This window comes from Cervus elaphus, chromosome 20 (genome assembly GCF_910594005.1).
Source record: "Cervus elaphus chromosome 20, mCerEla1.1, whole genome shotgun sequence".
Classification (NCBI taxonomy): Eukaryota; Metazoa; Chordata; class Mammalia; order Artiodactyla; family Cervidae; genus Cervus; species Cervus elaphus.
Genome location: NC_057834.1, coordinates 115,560,458 through 115,580,785, shown reverse-complemented (window position 1 = coordinate 115,580,785; position 20,328 = coordinate 115,560,458). Strand labels below are relative to the sequence as shown.

Genomic DNA, 20,328 nt, shown 5'->3' with positions numbered 1-20,328 from the left:
TCAAGTGTCCATCAATGCATAAATGGATAATCAAAATGTATATATATAAAATGGAATAATAAGCATCTTTTAAAAGTTAAAAAATTCTGAAATTTGCTACAACATAGATGAAACTTGTTGCAAATTACATCATGTTAACTGAAATGTTAGTCACAAAAGATAAATATTGTATGATTATACTTATTTGAGACACTTAAGAGTAGTGAAAATTATAGGAATGGAAAGAATGGTGGCTTCCAGGTGCTGGGAGGAGGGTAGAATGGGGAGTTATTATTCAGTGGGCATAGTGTTTCAATCCTATGGGATGAAAAGAGCTATGGAGATAGCTATCTCCCTATCTCCATAGCTCCATCTCCATAGAATGTGCCGGTTGCATAGCATTATGACTGATTTAATACCACTGAACCACACACTTTAAAAACTGCTGTTGTTTGTTTAGTTGCTAAGTCATGTCCAACTCTTTAGCGATCCAATGCACTGTAGCCCACCAGGCTCCTCTGTCCATGGGATTTCCCAGGCAAGAATATAGGAGTGGGTTGTGCCACTTCCTTCTCCAGGGGATCTTTCTGACCCAGGGATTGAACCTGAGTCTCTTGCAATGGCAGGCAGATTCTTTAACATAATTGCTAGGGCTTCCCTGGCGACTCAGGGAAGCCCTAAAAATCATTAAGATAGGTAAGTTTTATGTCAACTGTATTTTACCACAACAGAAAATTGAATAATGCATATATGTATGTATATATGTAGAGAGTGAAAGAATGGTAATAAAAAAGTAGGAAAACAGTAAAAATTAGTGAATTTGACTGAAGAATATAGTAACTTTGTACTATTCTTATTACTCTTTTTTGGGTTTGAAAGTATTTGAAAACAAGTATTTAAAAAGATGTCAATTAACCAAAGTCATCAATTTTTTTAACCAGTGTCTGCATTAGATGAAAATATGATTTGATGATGAATAATGAGAAATTAAAGAGCCTCTTGATAAAGGTGAAGGAGAGGAGTGAAAGAGCTGACCTAAAACTCAATATGAAAAATCTCAGATCATGGCATCCAGCCCCATTACCTCATGGCAAATAGAAGTAGAAAAGGTGGAAGTAGTGACAAATTTCCTCTTCTTAGACTCTAAAATCACTGCAGATGGTGAGTACAGCCACAAAATCAGAAGATGATTGCTTCTTGGTAGGAAAGCTATGACAAATCTAGGTACTGTGTTGAAAATCTTACCCTGCTGACAAAGGTCCATTAGTCAAGGCTATGGTCTTTCCAGTGGTCACGTATGATTGTGAGAGGTGGACCGTAAAGAAGGCAGAGCACCAAAGAATCGATGCCTTCAAAGTGTGGTGCTGGAGAAGATTCCTGAGAGTCCCTTGAAAAGCAAGAAGATCGAATCAGTCAATCTTAAGGGAAATCAACCCTGAATACCCATTGGAAGGACTGATACTGAAGTTGAAACTCCAGTCTTTTGGTCACCTGATGCAAACAGTTGACTCATTGGAAAACTCAGCTGGGAAAGATTGATGGCAGAAGAAGAAGAGTGTGTCAGAGGATGAGGTGGCAGGATGGCATCACCAATGCAAATGAACATGAACCTGAGCAAACTTAGAGAGATGGTGAGGGACAGGGAGGCCTGGAGTGCTGCAGTCCATGGAGTCGCAAAGAGTCGGACATGACTGGGCAACTGAACAACAACAATGAAAAATGTCTATTGGAAGACAGGAAGAAAGAGGCAGTAATTGAAAGACTGCAAAATTCAAAATAAGTCCAAAAGAAAATAAGATTTCTAAATAGTTATATCACCAAAACAGAATTCATAAAAGGCAATTCTTAAGCAATAGATTATATTGGAAGTAGAATACCAGATTAAAATCTGAGATGGTATATAAATTTGTAAAAAGAAGTAATTAAAGTTCTTTTTTAAAGCTTTCTAGATAAGTAATTCAGAAATGAGAAAACATATTAGACCTATTAAACAGAGAAAGAAATGGTAAAATCTTGTAATGAAAAAGTCATGAAAAATACCAGACTAATCAAAGAAGACTTCGAGTACAGCTAACTAATAATAATTGCACACCATAATATAAAAATGCAAAGAGATAAGAGTTTTTTAAAAAAAAGAGTTTAATGATAAAATTTTAAAAATAATTTTAGGTGTTTGTAGGGAATCCAGTCAGAGTATTTTCATACTTCCACTTTTCCACATATTTTTTTCACTTCACTTTTACCCATTTCCTAGCTTCCCTCTTGAGCTGCTTTCTTAAATTTCAGCGTATTCTTGCTGTATACCTCTGACTATTTTAACAAATTCTCCCCATCCACTCACCAAATTCTCCTTTAGATTTTCCTTCAAAATACACCCTTAAAATGATTATATTAGATATTTCATCAACAAAATCATTATTACTACAGTTATGGCTGTGTGTGTGCTAAGTCACTTCGGTCGTGGTCAACTCTTTGCGACCCTATGGACTATAGCCCACCAGGCTCCTCTGTCCATGGGATTTCCCAGGCAAGAATATTGGAGTGGTTTGCCATTTCCTGCTCTAGGGGATCTTCCTGACCCAGGGATCGAACCTATGTCTCTTATGTCTCTTGTATTAGCAGGCTGGTTCTTTACCACTAGCACCACCTGGAAACCACTACAGCTACGGTGAACCTAAATTGGAACAGCCTTAAATATTGTTAACAATTATATATGGTTAACTATAAATAATAGTTGATTGTTATAAACTGTATAAATTTCCATCTACTGTGCAAAACATGCATTATTTTTAAATAATTTTTCTGCAGTTTTGGTAATTTTTATTGTTAAAGGTTGTTTTAATCTGCTCAAACTGCCATAACAAAATACTGTAGACTGAGGAGCTTAAACACTAGACATTTACCTCTTATCACAGTTCTAGAGGCTGGAAGCCCCAAATCAGAATGTTAGTATAATCAGTTTCCAGTGAGAATTCTTCCTGGCTTGCAAAATGCCACCTTCTGGCTGCATCCTCAATGGTGAAGAGAGAGAGTAAGCTCTCTGGTGTCTCTTCTTATAAGGGTACTTATCCCATCATGAGGGCCCCCTTCCTGAGCTCATCTAAACCTAATTACCTCCCTAAAGTCCCATCTCCAAATACCATCACACTGAAGGTTGAGCCTTCAACATACGAATTCTGGGGGGACACAATTCAGCTTATAGCAAAGACCTAGCCTATATATAAAATTCACTGATGTTAATTAATGGAACAGCATTTGGATATTACTCTTGATTTTAGCAGTAAAGATGGAACATGAGATCATTAAAGACATATCCATTAATTTGTAAAATATAAAAGGTCCAATTGATGTCTCTTTTAGCAACTTTGAATATCATTTCATTGTTTAATATTCCTTTTGAAGAAACACACATTTACAAAGAATAAAACATCTTAATATTAAAATGTAATAATTTGAACATGCAAAATGCATTAATTAATATTATTATAGAAAACAAATGAAAATTTAGTGGTAATTTTCTCATATACAACAGTGTGTCAAACACTTTCTCCTTTATTTTCAAATTTCCATGTTAACATGTTAACCATGGCACCATCTTGTGGATATTTATCAAATAGCTGAGCTGTTCAAACATTTATCTGAAGGTAGTAAAAATGAAAGTATTTATGAAGAATATGAAAGTTTTAAAATAAAGTTTAGGTTAATGAAGTAAAATGTTGGCAAGTAATCTTCCTCAATCTTTCAAAGAGCTTTAATTATATAAATAAACTCTTGAACCAACTCCAGCAATACTTTTTCTTTTTAAAGCATCTTCTTCATTAAGTGCTTATATAAAATTTCTAACTTGCCATTTGGTTCTAAATATGCCAAATAGATTATATTTTAGTGTGTATAGTATGTGCACATGTATGTTTATATAATTAAATATAAATGTGTATCCTACTATAATTTTATATTGATTTAAGATCATGGTTTGTTAAAAAATAGGAACTGATACAGAGTAGGTTTTTTTAAAAGCAAAACAATATTTAATAAATTTAAGTTTTGTTACTCACTGGCTATGAACCACCTCTTTTAAATCTTATTTTTCTGAGCTAGAATGAAAAATACAGATAATTGTCAAATTTTAGAGGAGATATACCAAAACACATTAAGCTCTGACAACGTCAAATCAAAAAGTATATGTTATTTCACATATAGGATTTAAATATTTACTGACTGTAATAGGAAACTATACTAAATGGGGTGTTTTAATTAGAAAAATCTTAATCACACAATGTTTTAATGACTTCTTTAGAGAGTATACAGGAAAATCATTGGTGTAATTAATGTGATTTTTCAAAAAGATTACTGAATGTGCTTCTGTAATATCCTCATTATAAAGTTTCAGAATTTTAGAGTTCACAATTACCCTTAATTGTAGCATTTATTATAGATCTCACTATAGGCTAGGCATCTTGGTACATTATCTAGTACATCCTTCCAACAATCTTTTGAGTCCATACTATTATTTTTACTTTGCATGTAAGGAAAATTGAGACTGAGTAATTATATAACATTTCATGAAAAGATGGGTACAACAAAGGACAGAAATTATACGGACATAATAGAGACAGAAGATATTAATAAGAGGTGGCAAGAATATACAGAACTACACAAAAAAGATTTTCATGACCCAGATAATCACTATGTATGATCACTCACCTAGAGCCAGACATCCTGGAATGTGAAGTCAAGTGGGCCTTAGGAAGCAACACTACAAACAAAGCTAGTGCAGGTGATGGAATTCCAGTTGAGCTATTTCAAATCCAGAAAGATGATGCTGTGAAAGTGCTGCACTCAATATGCCAGCAAATTTGGAAAACTCAGCAGTGGCCACAGGACTGGAAATGGTCAGTTTTCATTCCAATCCCAAAGGAAGGCAAGGACAAAGAACATTCAAACTACGGCATGATTGCACCCAACTCACAGGTAGCAAAGTAATGCTCAAAATTCTCCAACCTAGCCTGCAACAGTACATGAACCGAGAACTTGCAGATGTTCAAGCTGGATTTAGAAAAGGCAGAGGAACCAGAGATCAAATTATCAACATCCACTGGATTATAGAAAAAGCAAGAGAATTCCAGAATAACATTTGCTTTATTGACTATGCCAAGGCATTTGACTGCGTGGATCACAACAAACTGTGGAAAATTCTGTAAGAGATGGGTGTACCAGACCACCATATCTGCCTCCTGAGAAATCTGTATGCAGATCAAGAAGCAACAGTTAAGAACTGGACCTGGAACAATGGAATGGTCCAGATTGGGAAAGGAGTACATCAAGGCTGATATTGTCACCCTGCTTATTTAACTTCTACACAGACTACATCAGGGAAAATGCCAGGCTGGAAGAAGCACAAGCTGAAATCAAGATTGCCAGGAGAAATATCAATAACCTCAGATATTCAGATGACACCATCCTTATGGTAGAAAGTGAAGAGGAACTAAAGAGCCTCTTGATGAAAGTGAAAGAGGAGAGTGAAAAAGCTGGCTTAAAACTCAACATTCAAAAAACAAAGATCATGGCATTCAATTCCATCACTTGAAGGCAAATCAATGAGGAAACAATGGAAACAGTGAGAGACTTCATTTTTGGGGGCTCCAAAATCACTACAGATGTTGACTGCAGCCATGAGATAAAAAGATGCTTACTCTTTGGAAGAAAAGCTATGACAAACTGAGACAGCATATTAAAAAATAGAGACATTACTTTGCCAACATAGGTCTGTGTAGTCAAAGCTATGGTTTTTCTAGTAATCATGTATAGATGTGAGAGTTGGACCATCAAGAAGGCTGAGCACTGAAGAATTGATGCTTTTGAACTGTGGTGTTGAAGAGGACTCTTGAGAGCCCCTTGGACTGCAAGCTCAAAGCAGCCAATCCTAAAGGAAATCAACCCTGAATATTCTTTGAAAGGATGGATGCTGAAGCTGAAGCTGAAAATACTTTGGCCATCTGACGTGAAGAGCTGACTCATTAGAAAAGATCCTGATGCTGGGAAAGACTGAAGGCAGGAAGAGAAGTGGGCAACAAAGGATGAGATGGTTGGATGGCATCACTGACTTGATGGACATGAGTTTGAGCAAGTTCTGGGAGTTGGTGATGGACAGGGATGCCTGGTGTGCTGCAGTCCATGGGGTCACAAAGAGTCAGCCATGACTGAGCCACTGAACTGAATTATATAACTCACCAAGGTCACACAGCTAATAAGAAGTCATAATTTTAACCCATCTTCAAAGCCCAAATTCTTGTCACAACACAAACTTGCGTCTCAGAAATTCAGATAAATATCAGGTAGGGACTTCCCTGATGTTCACTGGTTAAGAATCTGCCTTCCAATGCAGGAGAAGTAGGTTTGATCTCTGCTCAAGGAACTAAGATCCCACATGCCATAGGCAACTAAGCCTGTGCACCACAGTGAAGAGCCTGTGCTTCACAACCAAGACCCAGCATAGGGGAAAAAAAGAAAAGAAATTCAGATAAAATCAGATATTTTAATCCAGACATCAATAAAGAATTTAAAAATCTGTTTACTGAAAGTCCCAAGGTATGCCAAATTAAAACTACTTTATTTTACACATGCAATTTTTAATGCACTAAATTTAATATTATTGCATTTTGAAACATAATTAATATAATAATACCATGGTATAATAATATAATACCATGAAGTATAGGAATGCAAGGTATATTATTAATTCTCTGTGTGTGCTAAGTCGCTTCAGTCATGTCCAACTCTTTGTGACCCTATGGACTGTAGCACACCAGGCTACTCTGTCCATGGGGATTCTCCAGGCAAGAATACTAGAGTGGGTGGCCATATCCCCCTCCATGGGATCTTCCCAACACAGGGATCAAACTTGTGTCTCTAAAATCTCCTGCATTGGCAGGTAGTTTCTTTACCACTAGCTATATATAAGAATAGAACATAAATAGAAATTAAATATTTTAATGGTAATCCTTAAGCATTAATATCCACTTCATCATTATCTTCTTTTATTAAATACTATAGCATAAAACTCTTCATGAATCTTTTAAAACAAAAATTGTGATAGGAACACTTAAAATGAGATCTACCCTCAACAAAAATTTAAGTGCTTAATATAGTATTGTTAACTACAGGCACAATGCTGTATAATAAACCTCTAGAATATACTCATTTTGTGTAACCAAAACCTGATACCCATTGAACAATTCCCCATTTCCTCTCCATTTAGCCCCTGGTAACCATTCATTATCACGGTAATCCAAGCCTATGCCCCAACCAGAAACGCTGAAGAAGCTGAAGTTGAATGGTTCTATGAAGACCTACAGGACCTTTTAGAACTTACACCCAAAAAAGATGTCTTTTTCATTATAGGGGATTGGAATGCAAAAGTAGGAAGTCAAGAAACACCTGGAGTAACAGGCAAATTTGGCCTTGGAGTACGGAATGAAGCAGGGCAAAGGCTAATAGAGTTTTGCTAAGAGAACGCTCTGGTCATAGCAAACACCCTCTTCCAACAACACAAGAGAAGACTCTACACATGGACATCATCAGATGGTCAACACCGAAATCAGATTGATTATATTCTTCGCAGCCAAAGATGGAGAAGCTTTATACCATGAGCAAAAACAAGACCGGGAGCTGACTGTGGCTCAGATCATGAACTCCTTATTGCCAAATTCAGACTTAAACTGAAGAAAGTAGGGAAAACCACTAGACCATTCAGGTATGACCTAAATCAAATCCCTTATGATTATACAGTGGAAGTGAGAAATAGATTTAAGGGACTAGATCTGATAGAGTGCCTGATGAACTATGACATTATACAGGAGACAGGGATCAAGACCATCCCCATGGAAAACAAATGCAAAATGGCAAAATGGTTGTCTGAGGAGGCCTTACAAATAGCTGTGAAAAGAAGAGAAGTGAAAATCAAAGGAGAAAAGGAAAGATATATCCATTTGAATGCAGAGTTCCAAAGAATAGCCAGGAGAGATAAGAAAGCCTTCCTCAGTGATCAGTGCAAAGAAACAGAGGAAAACAATAGAATGGGAAAGACTAGAGATCTCTTCAAGAAAAGTAGATATATCAAGGGAACATTTTATGCAAAGATGGGACGATAAAGGACAGAAATTGTATGGACCTAACAGAAGCAGAACATATTAAGAAGAGGTGGCAAGAATACACAGAAGAACTGTACAAAAAAGATCTTCACGACCCAGATAATCATGATGGTGTGATCACTCACCTAGAGCCAGACATCCTGGAATGTGAAGTCAAGTGGGCCTTAGAAAGCATCACTACGAACAAAGCTAGTGGAGGTGATGGAATTCCAGTTGAGCTATTTCAAATCCAGAAAGATGATGCTGCAAAAGTGCTGCACTCAATATGCCAGCAAATTTGGAAAACTCAGCAGTGGCCACAGGACTGGAAAAGGTCAGTTTTCATTCCAATCCCTTAGAAAGGCAATGCCAAAGAATGCTTGATACCACACAATTGCACTCATCTCAAACGCTAGTAAAGTAATGCTCAAAATTCTCCAAGCCAGGCTTCAGCAATACGTGAACTGTGAACTTCCAGATGTTCAAGTTGGTTTTAGAAAAGGCAGAGGAACCAGAGATCAAATTGCCAATATCCACTGGATCATTGAAAAAGCAAGAGAGTTCCAGAAAAACATTTATTTCTGCTTTATTGACTAGGCCAAAGCCTTTGACTGTGTGGATCACAATAAACTGTGGAAAATTCTGAAAGAGATGGGAATACCAGCCCACCTGACCTGCCTCTTGAGAAACCTATATGCAGGTCAGGAAGCAACAGTTAGAACTGGACATGGAACAACAGATTGGTTCCAAATAGGAAAAGGAGTACATCAAGGCTGTATATTGTCACCCTGCTTATTTAACTTATATGCAGAGTACATCATGAGAAACGCTGGGCTGGAAGAAGCACAAGCTGAAATCAAGATTGCCAGGAGAAATATCAATAACCTCAGATATGCAGATGATACCACCCTTATGGCAGAAAGTGAAGAGGAATGAAAAAGCCTCTTGATGAAAGTGAAAGAGGCAAGTGAAAAAGTTGGCTTAAAGCTTAACATTCGGAAAACTAAGATCATGGCATCTGGTCCCATCACTTCATGGGAAAATGATGGGGAGACAGTGGAAACAGTGTCAGACTTTAATTTTTTGGGCTCCAAAATCACTGCAGATGGTGATTGCAGCCATGAAATTAAAAGACGCTTACTCCCTGGAAGGAAAGTTATGACCAACCTAGATAGCATATTAAAAAGCAAGAGACATTACTTTGCCAACAAAGGTCCATCTGGCCAAGGCTATGGTTTTTCCAGTGGTCATGTGTCGATGTGAGAGTTGGACTGTGAAGAAAGCTGAGCACCAAAAAATTGATGGTTTTGAACTGTGGTGTTGGAGAAGACTCTTGAGAGTCCCTTGGACTGCAAGGAGATCCAACCAGTTCATCCTAAAGGAGAACAGTCCTGGGTGTTCATTGGAAGGACTGATGCTGAAGCTGAAACTCTAGTACTTTGGCCACCTCATGTGAAGAGTTGACTCATTGGAAACGACCCTGATGCTCGGAGGGATTGGGGGCAGGAGGAGAAGGGGACGACAGATGAGATGGTTGGATGGCATTACCAACTCGATGGACATGAGTTTGAGTAAACTCCGAGAGTTGGAGATGGACAGGGGTGCCTGACGTGCTGCATCATGGGGTCGCAAAGAGTCGGATACGACTGAGCGACTGAACTGAACTATCTTTGTACTCTCTATTTCCATGAGTTTTACTATTTCAGATATCTCATAAAAGTGGAATTATGTTGTATTTGTCCTTCTGTGCCTGGCTTATTTAACTTAGCATAATGTCCTCTAGGTTCATCCATGTTGTTGCAGGATTCTCTTCTTTTTTAAGGCTGAATGATATCCCATTGTATGTATATAACATGTTTTCTTTATCCATTCATCTGTTCATAGACATTTAGGTTTTTCCCACATCTTAGCTATTGTGAACAGTACTGTAATGAACACTGGAGTGTTCATTTGAGATCCAGATTTCTCTTTTTGATATATACCCAGAGTAGGACTGCGAGATCATGTAGTAATTCTATTTTTACTTTTTTAAGGAATCTCCATACTGTTTTCCATAGTGACTGCACCATTTTACATTACCACCAACACTGTATAAGCACTCCAATTTCTTGGTAACAGCCATACTAACAAATGTGAGATGGTATCTCATTGCAGTACTGACTTGCCCTTCCCTGATGATTAGTAATATTAAGCATCTTTCCATTTACCTGCTGGCCATTTGTATGTCTTTAGAGAAATGTCTATTCAAGTTCTTTCTTATTTAAAATATGTGTCATTTTATTTTTTTGCTATTAAGTTGTGAAAGTTCCTTGTATCCTTAAGACATGAATCTCCTACCACACACATGGTTTGCAAATATTTTCTATTCTATAGGTTGCCTTGTCACACTGTTGATTGTTTTTTGTTTTTATTTTTGCTCTGCAGAAGCTTTTTAGCTTTACATAGTCCCACTTGGCTTTTTTGCTTTTGTTGCTTGTGCTTTTTATGTCCTATCCTTATCAGTAGCATATATCAATCATTACCAAGCTCAATGTTACAAAGCATTTTCCCTATGCTTTCTTCTAGGAGTTTTACAGTTCCAGGTCTTAATGTTAAGTCATTAATCCATTTTGAGTTGATTTTTTACTATGGTATAAGATAAGAGTTTCATTTTGCTCTTTTGCATGTGGATATCCAGTTTTCCAAACAACATTTGTTGAGGAGACTGTTCTTTTCCCATTGTATACTCTTGGCTCTCTTGTTGAAAATCAATTCATCATATATCTGCAGGTTTATTTCTAGGCTCTCTATTATGTTCCATTGTTATGTATACATTTGTTTTTATGTAAGTCATGCTTTTTAAAAATAATTTTATTTATCTGTTTATCTTTGGCTGGGCTGGGTTTTTATTGCTGCTCGGGCTTTTTTTCCCCTAGTTGCAGCAAGTGGGGTCTTCTCTCTAGCTGCGGCATGCAGGTTTCTCACTGCAGTGGCCTCTCTTGTGGCAGAGCACAGGCTCTAGGATGCGTGGGCTTCAGCATTGGTGGCCTGTGGGCCCTAGAGCACGGGCTCAATAGTTGTGGTGCTCGGGCTTATCTGCTCCACAGCATGTAGCATCTCCCTGGATCAGGGATCAAACCCATGTCTCCTGCATTGGCAGGTGGATTCTTTAACATTGAGCCACTTGGGAAGCCCAGTCATACTATTTTAATCACTATTGTTTTATAATACATTTTAACATCTGAAAGAGTGATGCTCCAGCTTTGTTCTTCATACTTGAGATTGCTTTGGCAACTAGGGTTGTTTGTTTCCATATGAATTTCAGGATTGCTTTTTTCTATTTCTTAAAAAACTGCCATTGGGATTTTGATATAGACTGCATCAAATCTGTACATTGTTTTGGGCAATACAGACAATTTAACAATATCAAGTGTTTCAGTCCATAAATACAGGAAGTGTTTCCATTTGTGTCTTAATTTCTTTCATCAATGATTTATAGTTTCTATAGTATGAATCTTTAAACTTTGGTTAAGTTTATTCCTAGGTATTTTATTCTTTCTGACACTACTGTAAATGGGATTGTTTTCTTTTTCCTTCTCAGATGATTCATTCCTAGTGTATAGAAATACAACTTATATCTATATATTGGTCTTGTACCCTATAATATTATTGTATTCATTTATTAGCTCTAATAGTTATTTTTTTGGCGTGTGTGTGTGTGTGTAGTCCTGAGGATTCTCTGTACATTAGATCATGTGATTTGCAAATAGAGGTAATTTTACTTTTTACTTTCTGATTTGGGTATCTTTTATTTCTTTCTCTTGCCTAATTATTCTGGCTATAACTTCCAGGATTATGATGAAAAGAAGTGAAGAGAGTGGACATCCTTGCATCATTCCTGACCTTAAAGGAAAAGCTTTTAGTTTTTCACTCTTGAGTATGATGTTAGCTAGATAGCATATTCAAAAGCAGAGACATTACTTTGCCAACAAAGGTCCATCTAGTCAAGGCTATGGTTTTTCCAGTGGTCATGTATGGATGTGAGAGCTGGACTGTGAAGAAAACTGAGCACCGAAAAATTGATGCTTTTGAACTGTGGTGTTGGAGAAGACTCTTGAGAGTCCCTTGGACTGCAAGGAGATCCAACCAGTTCATCCTGAAGGAGATAAGTCCTGGGTGTTCATTGGAAGGACTGATGCTGAAGCTGAAGCTCCAATACTTTGGCCACCTCATGCGAAGTGTTGACTCATTAGAAAAGACTCTGATGCTGAAAGGGATTGGGGGCAGGAGGAGAAGGGGACAACAGAGGATGAGACGGCTGGATGGCATCACTGACTCGATGGACATGAGTTTGAGTAGACTCCGGGAGTTTGTGATGGACAGGGAGGCCTGGCGTGCTGCAGTTCATGGGGTCGCAAAGAGTCGGACACGACTGAGCGATAGAACTGAACTGAATGATGCTAGCTGTGGGCTTTTCACACTTGTCCTCTACTATGTTGAAGTAAATGCCTTCCGTACCTACTTTGTTGAGAGTTTTTATCATGAAAAGGTGTTAAATTTTGTTAAATGTTTTTTCTGGCTTTATTGTGATTTTTATTCTTCAATTGCCTAATATGGTGAATCACATTAACTGATTTGCATGTGATGAACCATCCTTACATCTCAGGGAAAAATCTTCTTGGTCATGATGTATGATTCTTTTAATGAGCTGTTAGATTCAGTTTGTTAGTGTTTGTTGTTTGTTTTCAGAAATTTTACATCTATATTCATTAGGGATATAAGTCTGTAGTTTTCTTGTAGTCTTTGTCTAACTTTGGTATCAGAGTAATTCTGGCTTCATAAAATGAGATTGAAAATGTCCCCTCTTCCTCAGTTTTTGGAAAATTTAAGAAGGACTGGTGCTAATTATTAAATGTTTCATAGAGGTCACCAATGAAGCCATCTGGTCCTGGGCTTTTCTTCATTGAGAGTTTTTTGCTTTTTTTGTTCAGTGATTAAATCTTATTTGATATTGGTCTGCTCATGTTTACTAAATCTTAATGATTCTGTCTTGGTGAATTATATGTTTTTAAAAATTTAGCTATTTCTTCTGGGTTATCCAGTTTGATTGCATATAACTGTCCATAATAGTTATTTGTGTGCTCAGTCACTTCAGTCATGTCCAACTCTTCACAACCCTATGGACTGTAGACCATCAGGCTCCTCTGTTCTTGGGATTCTCCAGGCAAGAATACTGGAGTGGGTTACCATGCCCTCCTCCAAGGGATCCCCCCGACCCAGGGATCATACCTGGGTCTCCTGCATTACAGGTGGACTCTTTACTGCTGAGCCACCAGGGAAGCCCATAATAGTTACTTACAATCTTTTAAATTTCTGTGGCATCAGTTGTAATTCTGCTCTTTCATTTCTGATTTTATTTAGTTCAGTCTTCTCTTTTTTTCTTAGCCTAGCCAAGAGTTTGTCGATTTTTTAAATCTTTTTTAAAAACCAACTCTTTTAATTATTATTTATTTATTTTGGCTACACCATGTGGCTTGTGGGATCTATGTCAATCATTAAAGTCAGTATGTCATGTCAGTATGAAGTGAGATAGAAACCAGCCCTGTGGGTGGTACACTGAAAGACTGCTAACTTTGGAGGCATGTTACATTCTTTCCCCTCCCTTTGAGAAGCATCACTTATGTGCCTTTTTCAACCTTGCAGAGCCATGGAAGCTGCAGAAATGCTGTTCATTCCTTCAGCTACAACAGACAACTGTGTTATGCCAGTTTTTTCTGTGAATCCTTGTGAAACGAGACTGAAGCTGGTCCCTCTCGGAGTCCACTGAAAGAGCAGAGATGTAGAAGTTTGCCCTACTTTTTCTCCCTCCCTCCAAAAAAGAGGAATCACAATCTCTCTTCGTGCTTAGTTGTAATACAGGTAAAGAAAAATTGCTCTGTGTAACCTCTCTCCATGAAGCTGATCTCAGCCTTGTGCTTGTCTGGAGTACTGTAACTTCTTAACTGAATTATATACTGCTCATAAGGATATTTTGTTACTTGTGTTATTGTTCAATCTGTGTATCTGTGAGGAAACAAGAACATGCCATCTAGTTGATGTCACTCCATCCTGTCTTTTAGACACAAATTCTCTGACTCATTTATTATGAAGATAAATGTACTAGAGATTTGATAGAAGTTGTTCAATTTTGCTCTGTTACATGAACAGCTAGGTCACTGCTGCCATCATACATAGATAGATTATTGTTCTTTACAAATCTCCCCAATTCTTTTTTGGAATTTTTTTTCAAAATAATCTAAGAATTTAATTTTAGACATAAGCATTTTCTGGTCTACAATATCATTAAACAAATTTCTGGAATTCACTTTTTTTTTCCTTTAAAATATCTCCAAGCAACAGACAGTTCGCAGAAATAAAATACAAGTATTTTAAATGCATTAAGACAGGTTGCTTAGGGCCAGTGCACTGGGACAACCCTGAGGGATGGAATGAGGGGTGGGAGTGGGAGGAGGGTTCAGGATGGGGGACACATGTTCACCCATGGCTGGTTCATGTGAATGTATGGAAAAAAACCACTACAATAAAAAAAATTAAAAAATTAAAAGCAGAGACATTAGAAAAAAACTTCCTAATAATAAGAAAAAATAACTTAAAACTACACTGTGATATTGTTTCCTTATAGTGACAAAAAAATTGAATATGATACCACTTTGTGAAGATGTGGAAAAACAGAGGCATTTTCATACATTGTTTGAATTGAGTATTTTGTATGATTCCATTCTTTCTCTCTCTGGCTGCACTGCATGGCTTGTGTGAATCTTAGTTCCCTGACCAGGGATTGAACCCAGGCCCTTAGTAGTGAGAGTGTGGAGTCCTAACCACTAGACCACAAGGGAATTCCCTCCATTTTCTCTCTCTTAGCACATCAGTTATACTTAAAAATTTGGTTTTCATGATTGCTTTAGAGTTTGGAATACATATTTACATCTAAGTCCACTTTCAAACAATACTGTAACACTTCATTGGTAGTGGGAGTACCAGAAGAAAATAATCCTAATTCCCCCCTCCCATTTTTTGTATCATTTTGTTATTCATTGTACTTATACGTAAGCATACACACACACATAACTAAACACATTGTTGGTACTATTTTGAACAAAATTTTTCCCTATTAGATAAATGAAGAAAAAGAAAAACTTTTAATTATTCCATATTCCTTCTCTGATGATCTCCCTTTCTTAATGTAGATCAGAGTTTCTGCCCTACATGATTTTTCTTCTCTCTAAAAAACTTCAATTTTTTTTTAATAGTGCAGATCTACTATCAACAAATATCTCAATTTTTGTTTGTCTGAGAAAGTATTTCTGCTTCATTTTTGTAGGGTACAGAATTCTAAGTTGTTGTGTTTTACTCTTAATGCTTCAAATATTTCTTTCCACTCTCTTTTTGCTTGCATGGTTTCTGAGGAGAAGTTGGATATAACTAACCTTTGTTCTTTTATAGGTAAGGTTTTCCCCTACTCTGGTTTCTTAAAGAATTTTTTCTTTATCTTTGATCTTCTATAATTCATTAAAAAAAAGTTTCTTGGCATTCATCCTGCTTGATGTTATCTGAGTTCCTGGATCTGTGATTTGGTGTCTGACATTAATTTGGAGAAGTTCTTAGTCTTTATTATTTTAAATGTGTCCTCTGGCCCTTTCTCTTATTCTCCTAGTATTCCCATCACATATACATTATAGCTTCTGTAGTTGTACAACAGTCCTGGGATATTCTGTTCTGTTTTTGCAGGCTTTTCTCTCTTTTCAGTTTTAGAAGCTACCATTGCTTTATCCTCAAGCTCAAAGATTATCTCTTTGGTCATGTCTAATCCACTGTTAAGTCCATTAAAGGCATTCTTCATTTCTGTTATAGTGTTTTTGATCTTTAGTATTTATTTTTGGTTCTTTCTTAGAATTTTCATCTCTCTGCTTATACTGCACTTCTCTGCTTGCAAGCTGTAATTTATCCATTAGAGTCCTTAATATATTAGGACTTCCCTGGTGGCTCAGATGGTAAAGCATCTGTCTACAATGCGGGAGACCCGGGTTCGATCTTTGTTTTAAATTACCATTCTCATAATACCAAAATCCCTGTCACATTTCGTTCTGATTCTAGCTCTATGTGTTCAAAGTCTGTTTTGTGCCATTTAGTATACCTTGTAGTTTTTTCTTGATAATTAGACATGATATGCTAGGTAAAAGGAACTGTTGTAAGGAGACTTTTAGAACTACGCTAGTAAGGTGTAAGGGGAGGGGAAACAGTCCTATGATTAGGTCTCAGTCTTCCAGTGAGCCTATGCCACTGGACTGTGAATTTCACGAGTATCTCAGTTTTTTCCTCCCCTCTTGCGTGAGGCAGAATGGCTGGAGGGAGCTGGAGTTGAGCATTTCCCTCCCCACCCCACCCCCCCCCCCGCCCCAAATAGGCTCTGATAATATGTCAGCAGATCAGGCTCTGGTTAAACAGTTTTCCCTGATGGCAGGTCTTGACAAAAAGAACAGAATGATATGGCATATTTCAAACCGGTTCATCTGTCCATCCTCATGCTGGAAACATGAAGGGATTTTTCTCAGATATTTGCTGTGGGAACTCGGTTGAACTCTTGGTTGAACAACATTGTGAGTGCTCCCCTATGACTATATTCCTTGAAGTTTTTAACTCCCAGACTTGCCCATGTTGAGGCTCCAGCAATTCATAATTACAGTTCCGGTCTCCTACCCTGACACTGGTTTCTGGTTCATTTTCTGCTTAGGCAGGAGTCTCTGCTCTGATAAACTGTGACTCCCTGTATGTAATTGTCTTTCTGACCTTGTGTCCTCAGTTTTCTATTTTTCAATCTGTCAGCTTTTTACTTATTGTTAGGATGGAGTGGTGACTTCCAAGCTCCTTATATGTGAAACTGGAAGTCCTCATATATTATTGAGGGAAGCATATGGTGGTATTTCTATGGAAGACAGCTGGCAAAATCTATTAAAATTACAAATGAATATATCCTTTAACCCAACAATTTTACTTATGAACTTATCTCATAGATTTATTGATATATATATGAAATGACATATATAAAATGTTATTCATTGCATCACAGTTGTATTAGCAAAAGATTAGAATCAACTTGACATTCATCAACTAAGAGCTTGTTATGTCCACATATTAATGGGATGGAAAACTAAGCAGCCATACATATGAAACTGCTGACACCAGTTGTTTGAGTAGAAGGGAACCATAACAGAAGGTAGATATTTCATTATTCACTCACTTGTACCTTTCGAGTGTTGAATCATCTGAATTTACAGGTGCTTAAAAATTAACAATGGAGTTAAACCCCTGCTCCCCAAGCCCTCTGACCCTGCTTTCCCTGATTCCCCAAGGATCTTAAATCTGAGATGGGCATGTCTAGAGTGACATATACTCACTCTGGATATCCAGCTATTAGGTTGGTGCAAAAGCAATTGTGGTTTTGCATTGTTAAAGTTTGCCATTTGACATTGGAGTACATTCTTAAATAAATGTAGTTATGTTATACATCATTTTAATGCACATTTCTCATTTTATGTTTTTTAGCTAATGACTTATTACTTGCTGTTTATTTTTTATTTATTCTAGAATAGAGAAATGATGTTAGACAAAGAACAAATTCAAGCAATTTTCTTTATTTGAATTCAAAATGGGTTGTAAAGCAGTGGAGACAACTTGCAACATTAACAAGGCATTTTTACCCAGGAACTGGTAACAAACATACAGTGCAGTGGTGGTTCAAGAAGTTTTGCAAAGGAGACAAGAGCCTTGAAGATGAAGAGTGCAGTGGCTGGCCATTAAAGGTTGACAATCAGGTGGAGAGGGAGGTGGGAGGGGGGATCAGGATGGGGAATACATGTAGATCCATGGCTGATTCATGTCAATGTATGACAAAAACCACTACAATATTGTAAGTAATTAGCCTCCAACTAATAAAAATAAATGGAAAAAAAAAAGAAGTTCACAATGACCATTTGAAAGGATCATCAAAGCTGATCCTCTTACAACTACATGAGGAGTTGCTGAAGAACTCAATGCCAACCATTCTAAGATTGTTTGGCATTTGAATCAAGTTGGAAAGCTGAAAAAGCTTGATAAGCAGGTGCTTCATGAACTGACCACAAATAAAAAAAAAAAAAATCATCATTTTGACATGTTGTCTTCTTTTATTTGCCACAACATCAATGAACCATTTCTTGGTCAGAATGTGACTTGTGACAAAAAGTGGATTTTATACAGTAACAGGTGATGACCAGCTCTGTGGTTGGACTGAGGAAAAGTTCCAAAGCACTTCCTAAAGCCAAACATACACCAAAAAAAAAGATCATAGTCACTGTTTGGTGGTCTGCTGGTGGTCTGATCCACTACAGCTTTCTGAACCCCAGTGAAACCACTACATCTGAGAAGTGTGCTCAGCAAATGGATGAGATGCACTGAAAACTGCAACACCTGCAGCTGGCACTGGTCAACCGAAAGGACCCAATTCTTCTCCACAACACCTGACCGCACGTTGCTTAACCAATACTTCAAAAGTTGAATGAATTGGGCTGCAAAGTTTTGCCTCATCTGCTATATTCACTTGACCTCTCGCCAGCTGACTACAACTTTTTCAAGCATCTTGACAACTTTTTTCAGGGAAAATGCTTCCACAACCACAGAAAGCAAAAAATGCTGTCCAAGAGTTTGTGAAATCGCAAAGCATGGAATTTTATGCTAGAGGAATAAACAAACTTAATTCTTGTTGACAAAAATGTGTTGCTTGTAATGATTCCTATTTTGATTAATAAAGATATGTTTGAGCCTAGTTATAATGATTTAAAATTAACAGTCTTAAACTGCAATTATGTTTGCACCGAGATAATATTTAGAGAGAAATGAAAACAAAACCACAACATACCAAAACATGGGATGTGGCGAAAGCAGTGATAAGCAGCAAGTTTACAGCTATAAATACTTAAATTAAAAAGCAAGAAAAATATGAAATCAAGAACCTAACTTCAAAACTTAAGTAACTGCATACAGAACAAAGAACCCCAAAGCTAGCTTAAGGTAGGAAATAATAAAGATGAGAGCAAAGATAAACAAAATAGAAAAAGATAAACACAATAGAGAAATCAGTGAAACCAAAGGTTAATTATTCAAAAAGATCAACAAAATTGACAAATCTTTAGGCAGAGGACTGAAAAAAAAAAAGAGAGAAGACTCAAATTTCTAAAATCAGAAAAGGAAGCATTATTATTGATCTTATAAAAATGAAAGTATTATAAGAATACTATAAAAGATCATATGGGAAAAATTTGGATAACCTAGATGAAATGGACAAATTTCTAGAAACACAAAACCTACCAAGACTAAATCACAAAGAAATAGAAAACCTGAACAGAGCTATAAGCAGACCCTGAACAGACCAGTAAGGAGACTGAAACTATAATAAAAAAATCTCCCAACAAAAAAAGCTCTGAACTTGATGGCTACACTGGTGAATTCCACCAGACTTTTAAAGAAGAACTAATTCCAATTCTTTTGCATATCAAATCCTTTTTGTACATCAAAAGACACTACCCAGAGAGTAAAAAAGCAATGCACAAAATGGGAGAGAAAATTTGAAAACCATATATCTGATAAAGGATTTACATCTAGAATAGAGAATTCAAACTCAACAACAAAAAGCAAACAATCCAGTTCAAAAATGGGCAAAGCACTTGAATACTGACATTTCTCCAAAGAGGATACATGAATGACCATTAAGTATATGAAAAGATCTCAACATCGCTGATTAGGGAAATGCAAATCAAAACTACAATGAGATACTGCCTCACATCAACAGAATGTCTAGTATTCAAAAACAAATGAACAGAAACCAGAAAATAAGTGTTGGTGAGGATCTGAACCCTTGTGCAATGCTGATGGAAATACAAAATGGCACAGCCACTGTGGAAAATGGTATAAAGGGTCCTCAGAAAGTTAAAAACAAAATTATCACATGATTTAGCAATTCCCCTTCTGCGTAGTTACCCAAAATAATTTAAGAAGGGTCTCAAAGAGATATTTGTACATAAATATTCATGGCATCATTATTCTCAATAGCCAAGATACAGAAATAACTTAAAAGTTTATCAACATATAAATGGATAAAGAAATGTGGTATATACATACAATGGAATATTATTCAGCCTTTAAAAGG

General features: G+C 36.9%; 1 protein-coding gene across 1 annotated transcript in view; it reads left to right on the top strand.

The window, feature by feature from the left end:
• C20H1orf185 (chromosome 20 C1orf185 homolog) overlaps positions 1 to 20,328 on the top strand; it is a 159,897-nt gene that overhangs the window by 73,832 nt on the left and 65,737 nt on the right. Inside the window, exon 2 of the mRNA XM_043876373.1 lies at positions 13,968 to 14,006. Within this exon, the coding sequence (XP_043732308.1) occupies positions 13,968 to 14,006 (39 nt within the window). The remainder of the gene's footprint in view (positions 1 to 13,967; positions 14,007 to 20,328) is intronic.